This window comes from Apis laboriosa, unplaced genomic scaffold (assembly GCF_014066325.1).
Source record: "Apis laboriosa isolate Shangri-la unplaced genomic scaffold, ASM1406632v1 scaffold26_cov146, whole genome shotgun sequence".
NCBI classification, from domain to species: Eukaryota; Metazoa; Arthropoda; class Insecta; order Hymenoptera; family Apidae; genus Apis; species Apis laboriosa.
In genome coordinates, this window is record NW_025222592.1 from 4,626,993 (window position 1) to 4,643,790 (window position 16,798).

At 46.0% G+C, this 16,798-nt stretch overlaps 3 protein-coding genes across 3 annotated transcripts; all 3 read left to right on the forward strand.

The window, feature by feature from the left end:
• The first annotated feature begins 806 nt into the window (after positions 1-806).
• LOC122713917 lies at positions 807-3,045 on the forward strand. Its single transcript, XM_043934752.1, has 4 exons — positions 807-922; positions 2,023-2,359; positions 2,438-2,540; positions 2,708-3,045. Exons 2-4 carry the CDS (start codon positions 2,030-2,032, stop codon positions 3,043-3,045), a joined length of 771 nt encoding a protein of 256 aa, XP_043790687.1. The 5' UTR covers positions 807-922; positions 2,023-2,029.
• A 6,008-nt stretch (positions 3,046-9,053) lies between these two features.
• On the forward strand, positions 9,054-10,878 carry LOC122713877. The gene is made up of 3 exons (XM_043934687.1): positions 9,054-9,313; positions 9,488-9,666; positions 10,484-10,878. Exons 1-3 carry the CDS (start codon positions 9,054-9,056, stop codon positions 10,876-10,878), a joined length of 834 nt encoding a protein of 277 aa, XP_043790622.1.
• Positions 10,879-14,323: 3,445 nt separating this feature from the next.
• Positions 14,324-15,373, forward strand: LOC122713840. Its single transcript, XM_043934632.1, has 2 exons — positions 14,324-14,816; positions 15,081-15,373. The coding sequence occupies exons 1-2, from the start codon at positions 14,324-14,326 to the stop codon at positions 15,371-15,373; spliced, it is 786 nt and encodes a 261-aa protein (XP_043790567.1).
• The last annotated feature ends 1,425 nt before the right edge of the window (positions 15,374-16,798 follow it).

The window sequence follows — 16,798 nt, forward strand, 5'->3', positions numbered from 1 at the left end:
CGACCGCTTCGCTTCTGACCTTATATTCGTTTACCTAGTCAACCCTCGGCTCCGATTTCGTGGATGGAGGGAGGGGGAAAGCAGAATTCGAACCTGCGCCGTGGAGGAAGGATGGAATTACGGAGGTGCACGTTTTACACGAATAAAAATTCCAAATTCAAAATTTCCAAAGTTTTCTCAAATTAAATCTTACTTGATAAAAATTATCCATCCTTCTCAAAATTTCGTGACAAACTCGTCGTCCAAAAGTCCAAAAGTCCTAAAGATTGAAATTTCAAGCGATAAATAAAAAAAGTCAGAGAACGTACTCCTCGAAGATCATTGTTACGAGATTCCCTTTCCCCCCTCTAGCCCCCCTTTTTACGACAATGGCACGGTTGGACGTGTTGGGAATTTCGGGCGATCAGGAAGTTGGACGATGGGTTATTTCGCAACCGAAAATTCCTCGTTCGCCCGAAAGGAGGGAAAACGAAAACGACAAGAGGCTCTCGCGTCATTATCGACGAGGGGCCCCCCCCTCCGTCGTGAGAGCCGCGGCGGGGTCAGAGTAGAAAGTGGTGTCCGCGCGCGATGAAGGTCGGATCCGGGATGTTTGAACCTGATCTATACCAGTTTTCTTTCATTCACGCGAGGAGAGAGTTCACATACGCGTCAATTTCTTTCTTCCTCCGGAAATCGCACGAGCGACCAGTGATTCAACCAGACTCTCCACTTTGCTCATTATCGCGTGGATAGGATCCAAGTCGTCCAACTCGAATTGGAATGGATGCGATCGCGTTGGACGAGACCGAGTAGGTCCCTCTCTCTCTCTCTCTCTCTCTCTCTCTCTCTCTCTCTCTCTCTCTCTCTTTCTATCCCTTCCAATCAGATCTTATCCACGCTGTTAAGAGGTCTACACGATTTGCCGCTCTCTAACAACAGCGTTTTGTTAATTGGAGGATCCTCGTTAATTGCCCCGCGTGACTTCATCTTACGCTCCTTTCGAGGAGAAAACTCGGTTCACGCATTGAAATCTATAATTTCACCTGGAAACGCACAGTCTCCAATTAAGTAAGCAGTTTACGATACAGCTCGAACAAATATATAATTTAGACTTTAACTTTTGGTTTTGTTAATTGGATCTTTTTTTTATAATTGCCCCATATACGTTCGCGTATGTAACCTTAATTTGCAGCCAAGCGTTTTTCTTCTTCTTCCTCTTCTTCTTTCTTCTTGTCGTATTCGAGTACACTTTCTGCGATGAATTCAATAAGAAATATTCAATCTAAACACTGTTACCGTTAACACCTGTTAAGAGCGTGTTATTATTCCATCGTAATAACTGTAAAATAATTTTAATCAACCTCTCCTTGATCTTCCATCCCGCTCGCCCACTTATCTTATCTACTTATCTACACGCTTATCTACAATTTCTCCATACTCTTCTTCGTATCCAATCCAAATCGAAATTAAAACAAGATCGAGTTTCTCCCTCGAATGAACTCTACTTTCGCAGAGCGTAGACATATCGAAGCGAGATGAAAGGGAACGGAGGCAAGGAGAAGGTTTTCTCTCGAAGGCAACCGCCTCGTATCCGTTATCCGTTATGGGCAGGTCGCAGGTCGTGGTGGATGGATGGGCGGCTGTGGACGCCGTGGTGGAACACCTATCCGCGTCCGCCTCGCTCGAATACTTTCCTCGGTTGGGCCCCTGTTAAACGGCCCGTACGCGGCCACGCTGAGAGCCCGTGAGAGCTCTCATTGTGACGACACGTCCCGTGCCACGGCAAATAGGAAGAAAAAAGAGACAGGGTGGGGCGCGGTGACGCGGCCCGCGCGAGAGGAGGGGCCCGCCAAATATATAAGGTAAAGAGATTGCAGAGAATGGACCACACGAAATTTCACTACGGACGGGACGGGTTTCGGGAAAATTCGGCGGCCATTTTCTTCTTCGTAATCGTTGGCTACGATACGATACTCTCGTACATATATTCATATATATATATATATTTATCTCGGGTCTCGACTTTCCGTTTCGTTCGAGAAAAGTCATGAAGATATTGGCGATCGCGGTTCTGACCTTCGTCGTGGTCGCTGGCCAGAGTTTGGACGATTGTCTGCAGAGCGACAGCATCTCCTGCGTGCAGAAAAGCCTGTACAGAAAGGCGAAGGAGTTTTTCGACAAGGACAGCTTGGAGCTGTTCACCGGTGTCAGCTTGGTGAGGAACGCGCGCAGCCAGGGGAGAAGCTCGAGGAGTGGGAAGGAGTTGATGTACGAGCAGGAAATCGACTCGGCCAACGGTGTCACGGACAGGCAGACCGCTCTCGAGAACTTCGTCAGCGAGGAGGCTGGGGAATTGTTGACCGGTCGCAGCCTCAGGGTAAATAGATTCATATACGAATTCTCCCCCTATTTTTATTCTTAATCTCGAAAATTTGTTAATCCTTCCTGCTCGCAGATCAACTTTGCCCCCGCTTTCGAGAAGATTGGAGAGTCGGCGCGCGCCATTACAGATTCGGCGCCGGAAGAGGTTCGCCAGGCGGTCGACGAAATCGTCGAAGGTACGTATTTATTGCAATTTTAATCGAGATCCAGATCCATTTTATGGATATTTATTTACGGAATATGGATGCATTCATCGACGAAAAGTAAACAGATAGAAACGTCCCCCCTTTCTCAACATCCTCCGTTCGAAAAATTCACTTGAAGAGACATTTCTCGTTTCCAGGTCGAGGGAAGAAGAAGATACTCAAGTCGATCCTGCCCCTCCTGATCGCAGCGAAAGTGAAGATCGGCGCGTTGGCCACCCTCGCCTACTTCGCCATCGGCCTGATAGCGAAGAAGGCCATCTTCGCGTCCCTCATCTCGCTCGCCATTTCCGCTTTCTTCGGCCTGAGGGCGCTCTGGTCCAAGAATTCCCACGACATCACCCCGTACAACGGTTGGGCAAGTGGCAACAACGGCTGGGCCGCCCCTGTAGCGAGCGGCGGATGGTCCTCGGCCAACTCGTGGGACGATTCTCACGGCTACGCGCAGAGCCAAGCGTATTCCGGATATCATCATTAATCTAAGTTTTAGCTCCATTCGCGTAAACGTCTCTCTCCTTCCTCTACCCCCTTCTTCTTCCCCCTCCTCCTTCCTCCTTCATCTCTACCCTCTTCCTCGATCCAAGAATCACGAAAGCAAATTCATTTCCGTTCTTCCCCTTCCTTTTTTTTTTATAGTTCCTGAGAATCGATCTAAAAAAAATCTATTTATTTCGCTCTATTTATCCGATATACGTCTCTAATAGTTAGACGCGACCATCCCCATCCAGGGGAGTCCAAGTGTAAATAATGTTATATATTATATATATATATATAAATATATATAAAGAAATTGACAGGATTTCGGAATCAAACAGATAGAGGCTAGTCTAGTAATGAAAAGAAAAGAAAGAAGGAAAAGAAAAAAAAAGAGAACGCTCCCTACGGGAGGATTCTCCCTCGATTCAGCATATTCCTCCCCCGCAATATCAATCATATCGATCGCAGTTGAAACACCATCTAGTCCACGTACGATTTAGACGAACTCTGTCAACTTCCTACCTGATTATCTATGTAACTATGTATGTGTGAACCGCCGGTGAGAATACACGGTTTAATAGAAAAAACAAAAATAGAGAACAACACGAGAAAAGTGATTCATTTTTCCCTTCCTTCTAAGAATCCTATAAAGAATATATATATATATATATATCTTCGAGTCTCGTTCGATCGAAAATTCTAGCGGATCCGGACGACGAAAAGAGAAATCATTCGCCGACTTTCCAACCTTTCCAGGAACCTCCGAAACCGTCCCTTTCTCTCTCTCTCTCTCTCTCTCTCTCTCTCTCTCTTTCTCGTCCCCCTCCTCTTCCTCTCTTTCTTTGGCGAAATTTCAGAGCGATCGGCCTCGAAAGCGGGCCCGCGAAATCGAGACGAGGCCCGATGCGAGATGGCGGAACGGCGAGGGGAAAGTGCATCGGCGATATATCCGGTGGAGAAGCGTGGAGAATAGGAATGGGACGGGTCGATGGGGTCGCGTTGTTCGAATCGGGTCGGTGGATTCCAGTAAATCTTGCGCGACCGATGTCCTTAAGTCCCAGATAGAGGAAAATGAGCGGCTGGAAAGGAGGTTGGCGCGAAATTGCCGTTTCTTCCGATCCGGGGCCAGGCCAGTAAAAATCCTTTTTTGCCCACCGGTTTCTGGGCCACCGTTCACGAAGCCCAACAATGCTCGATCGATCGGTTTCAACGCGGATTGTGAAACATTTGGGGTGGAGGAGGGGGATGTTTTATTGTTTCAGGCTGTCTGTCCGTCACTTGTCTTATACGGATCGTGATCGATAGTGGTGAAATTTTCGAATACGAGAAATGGTATTGGAATTCCAAGGAGATATAAATTGGAGAATTGGCGGTGGTCGAGATAAAAAGAGGAAGGAAGAGAGAAAGAAATCGCTCGGTGGGAAAAATCGAGAAATAAAACGTTCGATGGAACGAAGGTGAAACGAAGGAGGATCGAGAGGAAACAGGAGCACGAGTGTCACGGCTCGTTACATCCGGCTGTGAGGCAGGATCCCGAGGAAAAAGAAGATGCGGAATTATTCTGAAAGGAAGAGGAGAACTTTCGTTAGTGGCAAAGTGGCAGAGGAGGGGCACGCATTAATCATTCATCTCTTCGAGAAATCTCGATCCAATAATCCTTACAATCGATCAGCATCGAAAACCCAATAATTATTTTTTCATTTTCCTTGTCTAAAAGTATCGTATATATATATATATAATTCTTTTTCCTGAATCTGAAATCGTTTTTAAAAATTATTTCCTTCCCTTGAATTTGATAAAATGGCGTATAATAAACTCAGCCTCGATCAATTTACACACGAGCAATCGACCCCGTGAATCGATTTCTTCCAGAAAAATCGGAATCTGTCTTACAGAAAGGATAATTCGCGACATTTGTCGCGAAAAGAAAAGAAAATTGGCCAATTTTGAATACGAAGGAACGGAACAGAGGCTTTCTTCTGGATGTCGGAGAAGCAAGAATTTCACCTCGTGAACGCGAGAGGCCTTCTATCTCGTTTATTAGAGAGTCGTAAACGCGGCAAAGTCATGGCTCGCTCGTATCTGAATCTCGGCACGGTTCCTCCTCGAGTCCGCGATTAGTCAAGTCGAGTTTCTCGTGCGTCACGCGGTTTCCTCGGCATTGGACGGATTCTCGGTTTCCTTTAGCGGGTTATTAGCGCCCCCTCCCCCCTCCTCCGTATGGACGACGAACGACAGATGTTCGGCGTGATTCGAATCCGCGGCGGCGGTTCGCTGGTCCTTGGTAAAAATGTAGTAAAAGCGCGACACGGATTCCGTCCGATACAACAGAGTATCGTTGGAAATTGGAAAGTTTCGAGACGCATCGATTTTCGAAGGAGCCTTCTCCGAACCGGGTTACCCCCCCGTCGAAAATAATTTATTCGACCGATTTGCAACCGAGCTCGCAAGCTTTACCCGTTTGCCTAGAAATAGATTGGTGAATAGGAAATATCCTGCGTAAATTTGTATCGTATTTGTTTTAACGATTGTCGTCCCAATCCAAGGAAGAGATAATTCTATGGGGGAGAAGAGAAAAAAATCGATAGAATTAAAATAGCCTGCACGATTATTACGATTTACGTTTTGTTCGATTGTTTTACGCGTCCATTTAAAATTGCAATTAAAAGAAGAAGAAAAATCGTCTTTCTTTTACATTACGAGATATCCTGTATATTATGTCGTGATTTAAATAAAGTGTGAAAAATAATAACTGGATGTAGAACTTCGTTCATCCGGAAGCGAGAGAAGCAAGAGAAGGAAGAAGAAAAAAAGAAAAATTAAATTCCAACTTTCGAGAGGAAATCAGCGGGATCGATGCACGCGAGCGGCGTGTCACGCAACACCTTGAACTTCACCGTGAATTTCGAAACAACAATCGCCAGCTGACCCGTTACTCTTTCCCGCGGCATCGTTCCGCTCCTCTCGAGCTTCCCTCTCTTGCTCAGACTGCTCGTCTCCATTCAAGTCCAAATCTAATTATAACGTATATCTAGATCTTCTTTTTCCACGCAAACGAAATATCGAGAATCGAATCAACGACAGTTTCCATCATTCAACATCGACTTACTTCCATACGCTACTATATACTTCCATGTATATATATATATATACATATATATATATATATATATATATATATATATATATATACTTTCGATAACGTTTCAACAGCTTTCCGATCGGTTGAAAGTGTGCTGTCCTCTCCACTACTCTCTCACACGGGCTCTTAACCTTTGATTCCCGCGTTCTCTAACCATAATGTCCTCGATACTCGAATGGCTTCTGCCACTAGAAGCTAGCGATGGGATCGAGTTCTATATATATACATATCTTGTTTCTGCGAGACGAAGATTCGTATTGAAAATTTCTGGCGCCGAGTTATCATTTAATACTACTTTTTTCTTAGAGAATAATTAAAACACGATGATTTATTCAATATTCCATCCTCTCTTTTTCTTTCGAAATGGAACGTAAGTTCCAAACCAATTGTTCGATTCTCCTTCTGTCCAACGTTCTACTCGCGATCCGCTCGATCCCATCGCTACTAGAAACCGTTCTCCATTCCGCTAAAACGATTACATTACGTTCCATCCTTTTCCACGTATTCGAGTGCACGCATTCCACACGGCTGTTCCCCGCTATTCTCCGCTTTCGACACGAAATCGAGGTGTCATTTTGCGATCGAGGGTGGCCACAGAGCCTCTATACCTTCCCTTTTGTTCACGTGCACGCGTTCGCCGGCGCGTAAGAGCCGCGTCAGGTGGATGATTCCGCCTTGGGCGACATTCGTTCTCGAGGGCCGGCCGATCTTGATCCCCGAAACCGGCCGAGAGAACGAGAGTCTCTCTCTCTTTTTCTGGAAGGGACACGGATCGGGGAGAGATGAAGACAGGTGTGCTCGTGAAGAGAGGAGAGGAAGAAGAGGAAGAAGAAGAAGAAAAAAGAGACGAGGCAGCCGAAACGAACGCCGGGCTCTCGACCCAGTTGTAAATGGGTGAGCGACCCCGTTCTCGAGATAATATCTCGCGTCCATCATACGACGATGAATTTTTCGATCCATGTCAACTTCTCTGGCAATTAACGATCCGCTAGATGTTGTGTTTCCATGCTTGCGGAGAACGTGGGGGTAATCGTGGGAAACGATTGTACGACTTGTACGCACTTGTTCGTTTCGAGAGGTGAGAACCGATCGAATTTGTCGTATTTTTTTAAAACCTTTGAGAAACCTTTGAGAAACGTGGATCGGTGGATTTCTTTTCTTCTTGTTTCTTTTATAATAAGAGTCGGATTCACGCATCTTATTCATCTTATTGTGAATTTTATTTATAAAATCGCTTTTGTCGATCGATTTCAATATACTCTCGACGAGAATAAGAATCATTCGTGTTTCACAATCTCTATGGGGACGATACTAATTTCGTAATACAATATCTTAATTTGTGGCCTCGAATATCTTCCTTGTTGGGAAGGAATTTAACGACATTAAATCTCGGCTAACTGTACATGCGGTATAAGGACCGGTCTAAAAGTAGCTTCCTACAACTTGGAAACAGTGTCATACTATTCCAACAGACTGTAACACCGTTCATCATTCCCCGCGATCGAGCAATATAATATCATTAAAGAAAAATTAAATTAACGGTTCGCCATTTTCCAAAAATTTTCCAAAAATTTTCCAAAAGATACGATGAAAAAGTTTCGCGCTCGAATCCCATCTTTTTTCTTACACCTCCTCGATTGTCGATCCAGACGTCGCTGTGTATGTGACAACCGACGTGTATATTTACGAGATCTACGATACGTCGCGTGCAAAAAGAAAAAAAAAAATTACACGGATCGCGGTCCTCGATAATAAATAATAATAGAGAATCAACGAAGAAGAAGAAGAAGAAGAAGAAGAAGAAGAAGAGGAGAGACACGTGAAGTCGTGCGAGAAATCACAAGGGAGCCCACGTATCCCCACGACGACTTATGCCGCGTATAGTAGATTTCCCTCGTTGAAATCTCGAATCGAACGAGGCTCCCTTCTACCACTCAGGAGAACCTTAATGGAGCCCGAAGTAGGTCTGCTGCAAGCGGTGAAGAAGAGGAAGAAGAGAAGAAGAGAAGAAGAGAAGATGGTGGTGCATCGAGGCACATCGTCGAGACAACGACCACAACATCATAAAAAAAACCGAGGAGAAAAGAAAATGCAAGTGCGTCCATACTTCTTTGTTTAATAATCCTCTAATGTAATCCCCTTGTATTTATACGACTACCGTGTGTGCGTGTGTATACAAGTTGTGCGTATCCTGTTCCTTCTTCTCCTCCTCCTCCTCCTCCTCCTCCTCCTCCTCCTCCTCCTCCTCCTCGTCCCTCTTCCGAGTTTACGAGCCTTTTTTCCCTTCCTTCCTTCTTTCTTTCTTTCTTTCTTTCTTCTTCCTCTTCTTTTTTTCCTTCTTTGCCATTTCTTGCCGAAATAACAAGGATCGGGGAAAGGAGAGGGATGCAAGGAGGGAAGGAGAGGCTCGTAGAGAGGCCTTGGAGGCCTTCGAAGAGAGGGGTACGAGAGAGAGAGAAACGAGGGGGAGTAGAGAGGGGGCATTGCAACGCGGGGAATAGAGAGAGACGGAATGGTAAGCGAACGCGAACTCTCGATGGCCTGTGCCCACGAGGTCTCCCCTCGTGCGATACTTCGGTATAAAAGCAAAGCAACCTCTTTTGGATGTAACACACGAGGTTCGATCGACGCTCATCCTGGCGTCCTCTCCGTGGCTCCACGCATTCGTATTATCCGCGCGATTCGTATCGAGGAATATTGATTAATAAGCGACTTTTTTCCAATTTTTTTTTTTTTTCTTTCGTACGGTGGTGATTCTTTCTTCATCTTCTTCTTCATCTTCATCTTCATCTTCTTTTTCTTCTTCTTCTTCGCGTTTCTTCTTCTTCTCGTAACTGTTTGTCGAGGATCTTGATCGGAGGAGGAAGATGAGCAAGTACTTTGTGACCGTTCTGTGGCTACTTCCGGTACTGGCCGCGGCGCTGCCGGCCAATGACAAGCCTGGAACCGAGAACGACCTCATGGCGACCATATACACCGATTGTTTGAAGAAGGAATCGATCAATTGCATCAAGTACAAAGTATTCTCGTACGTGGACAAGATGCTCGCCGACAAGGAGGATTTCACGCTCACGGACGGCATCACTGTTGTCAAGACGTCCAATGCCAACGAGGAAGGTGCACCTAGGTCTGTGTTTTTACATTCTTTCCTTCTTTCTTTTGGTTACGCAATCATTAATCGATCTCAGATGTTCTTAAGAATTTTTTTTTAAATAATTCAACGATTTTCAGAGCTCGTTTCCTTTTCGCGCGTAACGTTCAATTAATTTGAGTCGTGTTATCGTGATTATCGTTATTGCAGATCGATAGAGTCGAGCGACTTGGACACGCTTCTGTTCGACCGCCTGGGCAGGTTCTTGAGGACGTATTCCATCAAGGTCGATCTCAAGGGGACCGATATCCTCGGCGCCATCGAGTCTGCCGGACGAAGTTTCGAGGATTTCACCGATTCCAACGCCGTGGAAAGTCGTGGCAAGAAAAGTAATTACAACAATCGATTAATTTAAATCGATTCGATCACTACTCGTATCAACTCGTATATTCATCTCTTGATTCATCCATCACTGATCAAAACTACAGGTACCATACCACTTCGTATTAGGAGTATCGCGATTATACTTGTTGTATCGATTACGATTGATAATTCGGTACCAATTTTCGAACGAAGGCTCGTCGTTCGTCGACGCTTTTCAACCGCGACGTCGGCTATGCCGAGGAAGCTGGATGCCGCGAGACGTTGACCCACTGAGAAACTGGTTCCGCTTCCCCTCGAAGCGGACCCACAAACGGAGACGCGATCACCCGCGAGCGAGGAGAGAGAAAAAGACGGACAGACCTCCTCTCGAGATCTCGTCGCGCGAGATTTTTGACATACTTTCTTCCGTTCACGGGGTACGTCGCCTTGACCTTCGCCTATTCCACTTAAACGGATCTCTCCGCGCGTATCATTCTGAGAAAGGTCGCCCCCCCCCCTCTATTATCTCGTGGGAAGTTCCAGATAAATTCTATGCACTCGCACGAGAAACAGATCTCGCGTGTACGATTATGCGATCGTAATCATCGATGAGAAATTCCACGCCTGGCTCCCGACCGAAAGTTGGCAACGATCGCCTCCCAAACTCTATTATATATTATTATTTCCCTTTATCCGATATCTTATTTCGATAGAATAGAAACAAATTGTTTATTCTTGTCTATTCTTTCCGTGCAAATCCTGATATCCTGATAAATCTTCCTCGATCGTTAACCGAGAAAATTGTAACGTTGTTTACCGAGTTAACGAGTAATTATTTCACAGAGAAAGCCCAGAAGATTCTCGGCCCCCTGATGATGGCTCTGGCCCTAAAGGCTGCAGCCCTGTTGCCGTTGGCGCTGGGCGCGATCGCCGCCATCGCTGGTAAAGCACTCCTCGTCGGGAAAATCGCCCTGGTTATCTCAGCCATCATTGGATTGAAGAAGTTGCTCAGCTCGAGCGGGAAACACGTGACGTACGAGGTGGTGTCGCATCCTCATCACAGCAGCAGCCACATAGTGAGCCACGACGATGGGGGCCATGGCGGTTACGGCGGAGGTGGCGCCGACTATGGCGGCGGTTATTCCGGCGGAAGCAGCGGCCACGGCTGGGCCAGAAGTCTGCCTCAAGACGCCCACGAGCTGGCTTATCGCGCTCACCAACCTCAACCGCAAGCATAAAGAATCTCATAGAAAGTCACTTTCCTCTTTACCTCGTCCTTTTGATTCACTACTACTTTCCACTTCCTTCTCACTTCCTCGTCATCCTTGCGCTCTCTACTTTACGTTTATTTATTATTGTTCCTGTTGAACGACGTTTCATCTCAACGTTTTCCATTTTCCATTTTCCATTTTCCTTCTTCCTTCCCCGAATTCCTCGAAATTCTTTCTTTCGTCCTGTTTCTACGAGGAACCAGTACCTCCACGAGATACTCGTTCCAATGTATAGCGTATATATATATATATACATATGTCGAGCATTGTTTATTTATTCAACAGCGCCTAACACGATCTAGTATTTATTTAATTCTATCTCCATTAGATCGATCTGTTATTTGTTTACCGCCTGCATATTTGTTCTTTGTAATAAAGAGATGACGAACGGCGCGATGCGGCGTCTTGTCCCAAAGAAAAAAGGAAAAAAAAAAAAAAAAAAGAAAAGAAAAGAAAAGAAAAAAAAAAGAAAAAAACGAAGCGTACGTGAGCGTGAGAATCCGTTTGCTCTATTTATTTACACTTGCACTTCGAGTAAATTATTTTGTATCGTAGGATGGCACCATTGTCGAACGAATCCCCCCTTGAATCATTTGCGCGTTTGAGCTTTTTTTGTTTTTTTTTTTTTACAGTTTAATATTTATGAAAACGAGCGAAAGTAGTATAGGAACGCGTCGTCGGTGCATCCATTGATACCTGAACCAGATACGAGTTAATGAGCGAACACGTTATATAGGGGATTCCGGCTAGTAGAAAGTACTCGCTTGCATGCAACTCAATTGTATTGTTTTCTTTTTTCGAGAGAAAAAAAAAAAAAAAGAAAGAAAAGAAAAAAAAAAAGGGAACAAGCTCAGAAATTTTCTCCACACAGTGAGTTATCTTTCCTGCAACGATGCGAAATTCCTCCCGGTGTCTTAATAACAACCGTAGCAACGTCGTAAACAATGTAAAATATCGAATAACCGGCGTCCACTCGACCGTGTCGCTACTGACCCAGCTTCGTCCAATGGTCGTTTAATGGCTCGTAAACCGTAATGGCTCTTTTTCGCCAAGCACTCTCATTACTAGCCACTTAGATTACAGGCGTCGGCGTAGCGAAACCGGATGCGCCGTGAACTTCCAACCGGTAACCTGCATACCTACTGTATAATACCAGATAAAACGTTACGCGCCCGGTGCAAGGACGACAATGGAATGAACATTAAAGATCCCACTGTGACGCGTGTGACATTGGGTTTCGTCGAGAAGGTATCATCAACGAGGATCGCCAAGCGGAAAATGATCAGGTCGATGGGATCTCTATCGAGCAGGAAATCGTTGTGGTTCTTGTGCAACTGATGGCGCTAGCGAGATCTAGCGGTTGCTTTCGCCGACGTGCACAGTACAGTATATCTAAAAGAAGTGTACGTTTAATTACTGTTATGTATAAATAGTATTATAAGTTTGTTTATACGTTTATACGATACTCGTTTAATTTCTTTAATCTTTATTCGATTATTTCTAGAATAAATACTATCTAATAATTCTATTATATCCCGTTTTCATTCAATCAACGTTAATACTGTAATATTGTACAGAGTTATTGTTAATATATTAAATAAAATTGAAAAATAAATACAATTTTTTTATAAATAGATTATACGTTATAGTACGCAATTGTGAAATAAAACAGATCGTTGAACCTCTTCGATTATACTAATAAAAATTTTATGTAAAAATTCAATTTTGCTGCTGTTATATGAATGATGTTTAAGATCGAGACATTTCTATTTCTATTTCTATATTATATTTTGCCCGAATTTCGATGCTTATAACTTCAATCGATAAAATTTTCATATCGATTTTTATTTTTTACACGTCTCGTATAGACTCAATATATCGTCAATATATCGACACTCTGCGAATAAAAATTTGATCCAATTTTCCAAATTCAACCAAGTACGAGAAAAAAAAGAAAAAAAGAAATTCAATATTTTATCACTCGACGTTCTCGATCCAGAAGAATTCCCTCTATCATCGATCGATTCGACGTCGAAGCGTGGGAGAGAGAGGTAGCAGAAGTAGCGAAAAGAAATCGAGGCGGAACAGGGCCGCAGGTCCCCCCAATCGAAATTTCAAATTTCTTGCCTCGCTGCCTTCCTCGACGCTTCACTGCGCCCAATGTGAATCCAAACATTAAGAGGAACGATGCCCCCCTTCGAGAGGGGGGGGGGGCCACGCGTATCTACGCGTTTTCACTTGGCGTGACCCAGTTATTCCGGCCCTCCCCTCCGGCCAGGACGAAAATGGCGAGGATGCGACGGCAAAACACAGGATAAGAGGGAAAAGCGCCCACCGCTGAGCGAGCTCTTCTAACCAGGACGGTTGATATATACATATATAAACACATACGATGACTAACGGTCCCCGTTAATTAACACAGCTTCGTTTCTACTTTTATTCGTGTCATAAATGTAGAATACGCTTGTCCAACGAGCGTTACATCTATCTTAACCGCCAAACAATCATTCCTCGTTACAATCTGTTTAATCCATTCGATGTTAATCAACCACCCCCTGTCCTCCTCCCTCCCTCTCTCTCTCTCTCTCTTCCTCCTCCTCGTGTGGAAGTGCTTTCGATTTCAGGCCTATCGAGATACGACGATAACGCGGGAGAAAATGAAAATCGTTTTTTCTTCTCTTTCTCTCTCTCTCTCTCCAGACGAAAAATTTCCAAATTTCCAATAATTTATAGATGAATATTTGGATCGCGTCGAAGAGCGGAAGATGTCGAGCGACGACAAGGGCGTTCCGCTCCAGAGTAGCGAAACGATTCGCCTGAATCCGACGTTTTATCATCGATGGATCGAGGCGGTAAAAGGGAGGGGAGGGGATGAGGCTCCGAGGCTCTCCTCTTCCGCACGGGAGAGGGGAAACGCAGCGAAATTCTCGCAGCAGATCTCGCTGCTCTCTATCCACGGATGCAACAACCCTGGCGAGACGCGATCTCTCAAGTGATCCTTGGCAATGAAAATGCTCCCACAATGGCCGGTATTCGTACGCGGCGCGGCCGCCACGAAGAAGGTGGGGAGGATATCGCCAGCAACGGAGGTACACCTGACCAGATATATAGAGCTAGGGCAGGGCTTCCGTTACGGACAGTCCAGTTACTGTGCTCTGTGCAAGCACGCATCTCACGCGGCCAAAAGTGTCAAACCGATCCAAGTAAACCGGTGGCCGAACAGCTTCGTTTCGCGGCAGGTGTCTTCGAAGGAAGGAAGGTCGAGAAAACCGATCGTCCGAGCCTTATAACAATCTTGCTTCGGTGGGTATCGAATATGTATTGGACGAAGGGGGGACAGAAGAATTTTGAGAATTTTTCTTTTCGAGGTGATACACAGATTTTCGTGGGCTTCCAGGGTTCTTCCTACGAGATGGTCCGACGGTTGGCGCATTGCTCCGTTTACCTGGCACTCCTGTTGGCCGTGGCTTCGGCGAGATCGGCCGAGACCAATCCCACGACCAATTCCATCGACGAGGAGGCGGGTAGATCGACGGGGAACGGCAACGTGTTCGGGGATCTTCGGCAGATGTACCAGATCTACAAAGAATGCGCGGACGAGGATCTCAGTTCCTGCTTGAAAGTGAGGCTGTTGTCGGTTATAGACAGGGTGTCGAGGAGCGTCCAGTTGAACGTCGCGGATGGGGTCACGTTCGTCCAGGACGATCCAATTTCGACGAACGTTGCGGAGGAACCGCCGAAATCCCTTCAGGAGATCGAGGCTAGCCTGCCGAGAAGTTTGGAGGACAAGGAGGACGCGTTGAACACCATGATCTTCGACAAGGTGGTCAAGTTCTTCCAGAGCCACACATTGAAGTTGAAACTGCCCAATGTGGAGGAACTTCAACGGAGTCTCGTAGAGGAAGGTGAGAATATTAGGAAAAAAAAGAAAGAGAAAAAGAAAATCGCAACAATTCGCTCGAAACAAATAATCGTAATTTGTGAGGCAATGATCCGAAAAAAAGAAAGTTCCCAGTTCCGGTTTCCCGGCTCAGTAGACCGTATGGCCCACTCTTTTTCACCTCCCCGCAAACACTCGGCAATAAATCTCCAATTTTCCACCTCTCCCTCCATCGAACCCTCGTCGAATCGAATTCCAATCTTTCTTAATCAAAGTTCGATTATTTCAGGTCGCAAAAAGAAGAAGAACATGAGCGGTCTTCTCGCCATTCCCCTGCTGATCGGTGGAACCCTGGTGCCACTAGCTCTGGGAGCGTTGGCCCTCCTTGCCGGGAAAGCTCTGATCGTGAGCAAGCTCGCGCTTGTGCTGGCCTCCATCATCGGTTTGAAGAAGCTGGTGTCGGGAGGCGGAGACCACGGCCACGAAGTCGTTCAAGTAGCGGGTGGCCACGGATCGAGCGGATGGGCGAGATCGAGTCACGACCTCGCCTACTCCGCCTACAAGCCGTCGTCGTCCACCTAACGAAGGAAAACAAAGGAACCAACGAGAGGGGCCAACAAGAGATCCTTGTCTTTTCAATCTCGTTAGACTTCGCTTTCACGAATGATGTCCTTCCTCGACGTCCAGATGTCGCTTTTCACCACGATCGTTCATCTCTCCCATCTCTTCGCCGATCTCTTCTTCCCCAACTCTCTCTATTTCTCTCACACGCTCACGTCACGCTTCCCTATTTCCATTCCCGAAACGAAACGAAACGAAACGAAACGCAAGAAAGAAAAAAAGCATTCGATCGTCCCATCCCACACCACAGTATTTATTTGTTCTTCGCGGAGCTGCTAGCCAGCCATGTATATTTATAGATGTATGAAAATATATTAAGATCAAGATTCGTTTGTATCCATCGATCGACTTATCTTCTTCTTGCCTAGAATCCCTTCCCTCCGATTCTCATCCCAAAAATTACTCTCTCTCTCTCTCTCTAATTCCGAGCGAATTTTTTCTTCTTTCTCAATAAAATGCAAAACGAGACTCGTCTCGTCGAAGTGAATCGTCTCATCGACGAGTCGAAGTCGGGGAGGGGGTAAATTCCTCGAGGCTCGTTGAAAGTAATCGGCTCGAGCCCGGGAGAATCTTCGATACGGTCTCCGCACGCGTGATGTTTTCTGGATGCAGGGCAGGAGAGCGCTCGCACTTCCGTCTTTTTCTTCTTCCGCGCGAGCGGAAGGGGCAAGAAAGCTGAGGAAGAGAGGAGGAGGGCAGAGCTCTTGTTGAGTTACCTAGATACTAGAAACCACGCACGCACACCTTACGCACCTTACTTGCCCGGGACGCCTGGCAAGGTCCGCGTACGAGCGCGCGCACGCGCCCGAGCGCCAGACGCACGATCGAGAAGTAAACCAGGCCAGTCAGCATCCGCGCCGCCGAGTCTTCTCGGGCCTAACACTCTCCACCATCCGGAAGAAAAAGCGTGTGTCTCTCTCTTTCTCTTACTCCCTCCCCTCGGCCTCCTCCTCCTCCTCCTCCCTTCCCCTCCCCCTCCTCCGCCCCTCCGCCTCCATCCATCCGTCCATCGATCTCTCCCTCCTCGTGATCCGACCACGTGACACGGCGAGGATCGAGGTTCATCGATCCTCGTCGAGCACAATCTCACGGGTCAGGTGGTCCCGTTCCGAAGATGGCTCTTCTTTCGGCCCTTTTCGACACCGCCGAAAGTAGCCGAACACTGCCTCGCCTCGTTTTCCACGAGGAGAAGAGGAGGAGGAGATCTCGTTTTTAGAGAAGATTTGCTCGAGTCCCATCGATTATGCGCGTATTCTCGATTCATTTTCGAGCAGATATTTTATGAGAAATTTTATCATCTTACGAAGTAGATTAAGATAAAGTTCGAGATTAGAGTCGTTCATCTCTTGCTCTCTTCGTTTCGTGTATATATATATATGCTCGATA

What these genes read in the sequence shown, in the direction of transcription:
- LOC122713917 (XM_043934752.1), top strand. Translation starts at nt 2,030, where the DNA reads ATGAAGATATTGGCGATCGCGGTTCTGACCTTCGTCGTGGTCGCTGGC. An exon ending in TGACCGGTCGCAGCCTCAGG is followed by an intron (nt 2,360 to 2,437) that starts GTAAATAGATTC and finishes TCCTGCTCGCAG; the next exon opens with ATCAACTTTGCCCCCGCTTT. An exon ending in GGTCGACGAAATCGTCGAAG is followed by an intron (nt 2,541 to 2,707) that starts GTACGTATTTAT and finishes TCTCGTTTCCAG; the next exon opens with GTCGAGGGAAGAAGAAGATA.
- LOC122713877 (XM_043934687.1), top strand. Translation starts at nt 9,054, where the DNA reads ATGAGCAAGTACTTTGTGACCGTTCTGTGGCTACTTCCGGTACTGGCC. An exon ending in AACGAGGAAGGTGCACCTAG is followed by an intron (nt 9,314 to 9,487) that starts GTCTGTGTTTTT and finishes TCGTTATTGCAG; the next exon opens with ATCGATAGAGTCGAGCGACT. An exon ending in GGAAAGTCGTGGCAAGAAAA is followed by an intron (nt 9,667 to 10,483) that starts GTAATTACAACA and finishes ATTATTTCACAG; the next exon opens with AGAAAGCCCAGAAGATTCTC.
- LOC122713840 (XM_043934632.1), top strand. Translation starts at nt 14,324, where the DNA reads ATGGTCCGACGGTTGGCGCATTGCTCCGTTTACCTGGCACTCCTGTTG. An exon ending in ACGGAGTCTCGTAGAGGAAG is followed by an intron (nt 14,817 to 15,080) that starts GTGAGAATATTA and finishes CGATTATTTCAG; the next exon opens with GTCGCAAAAAGAAGAAGAAC.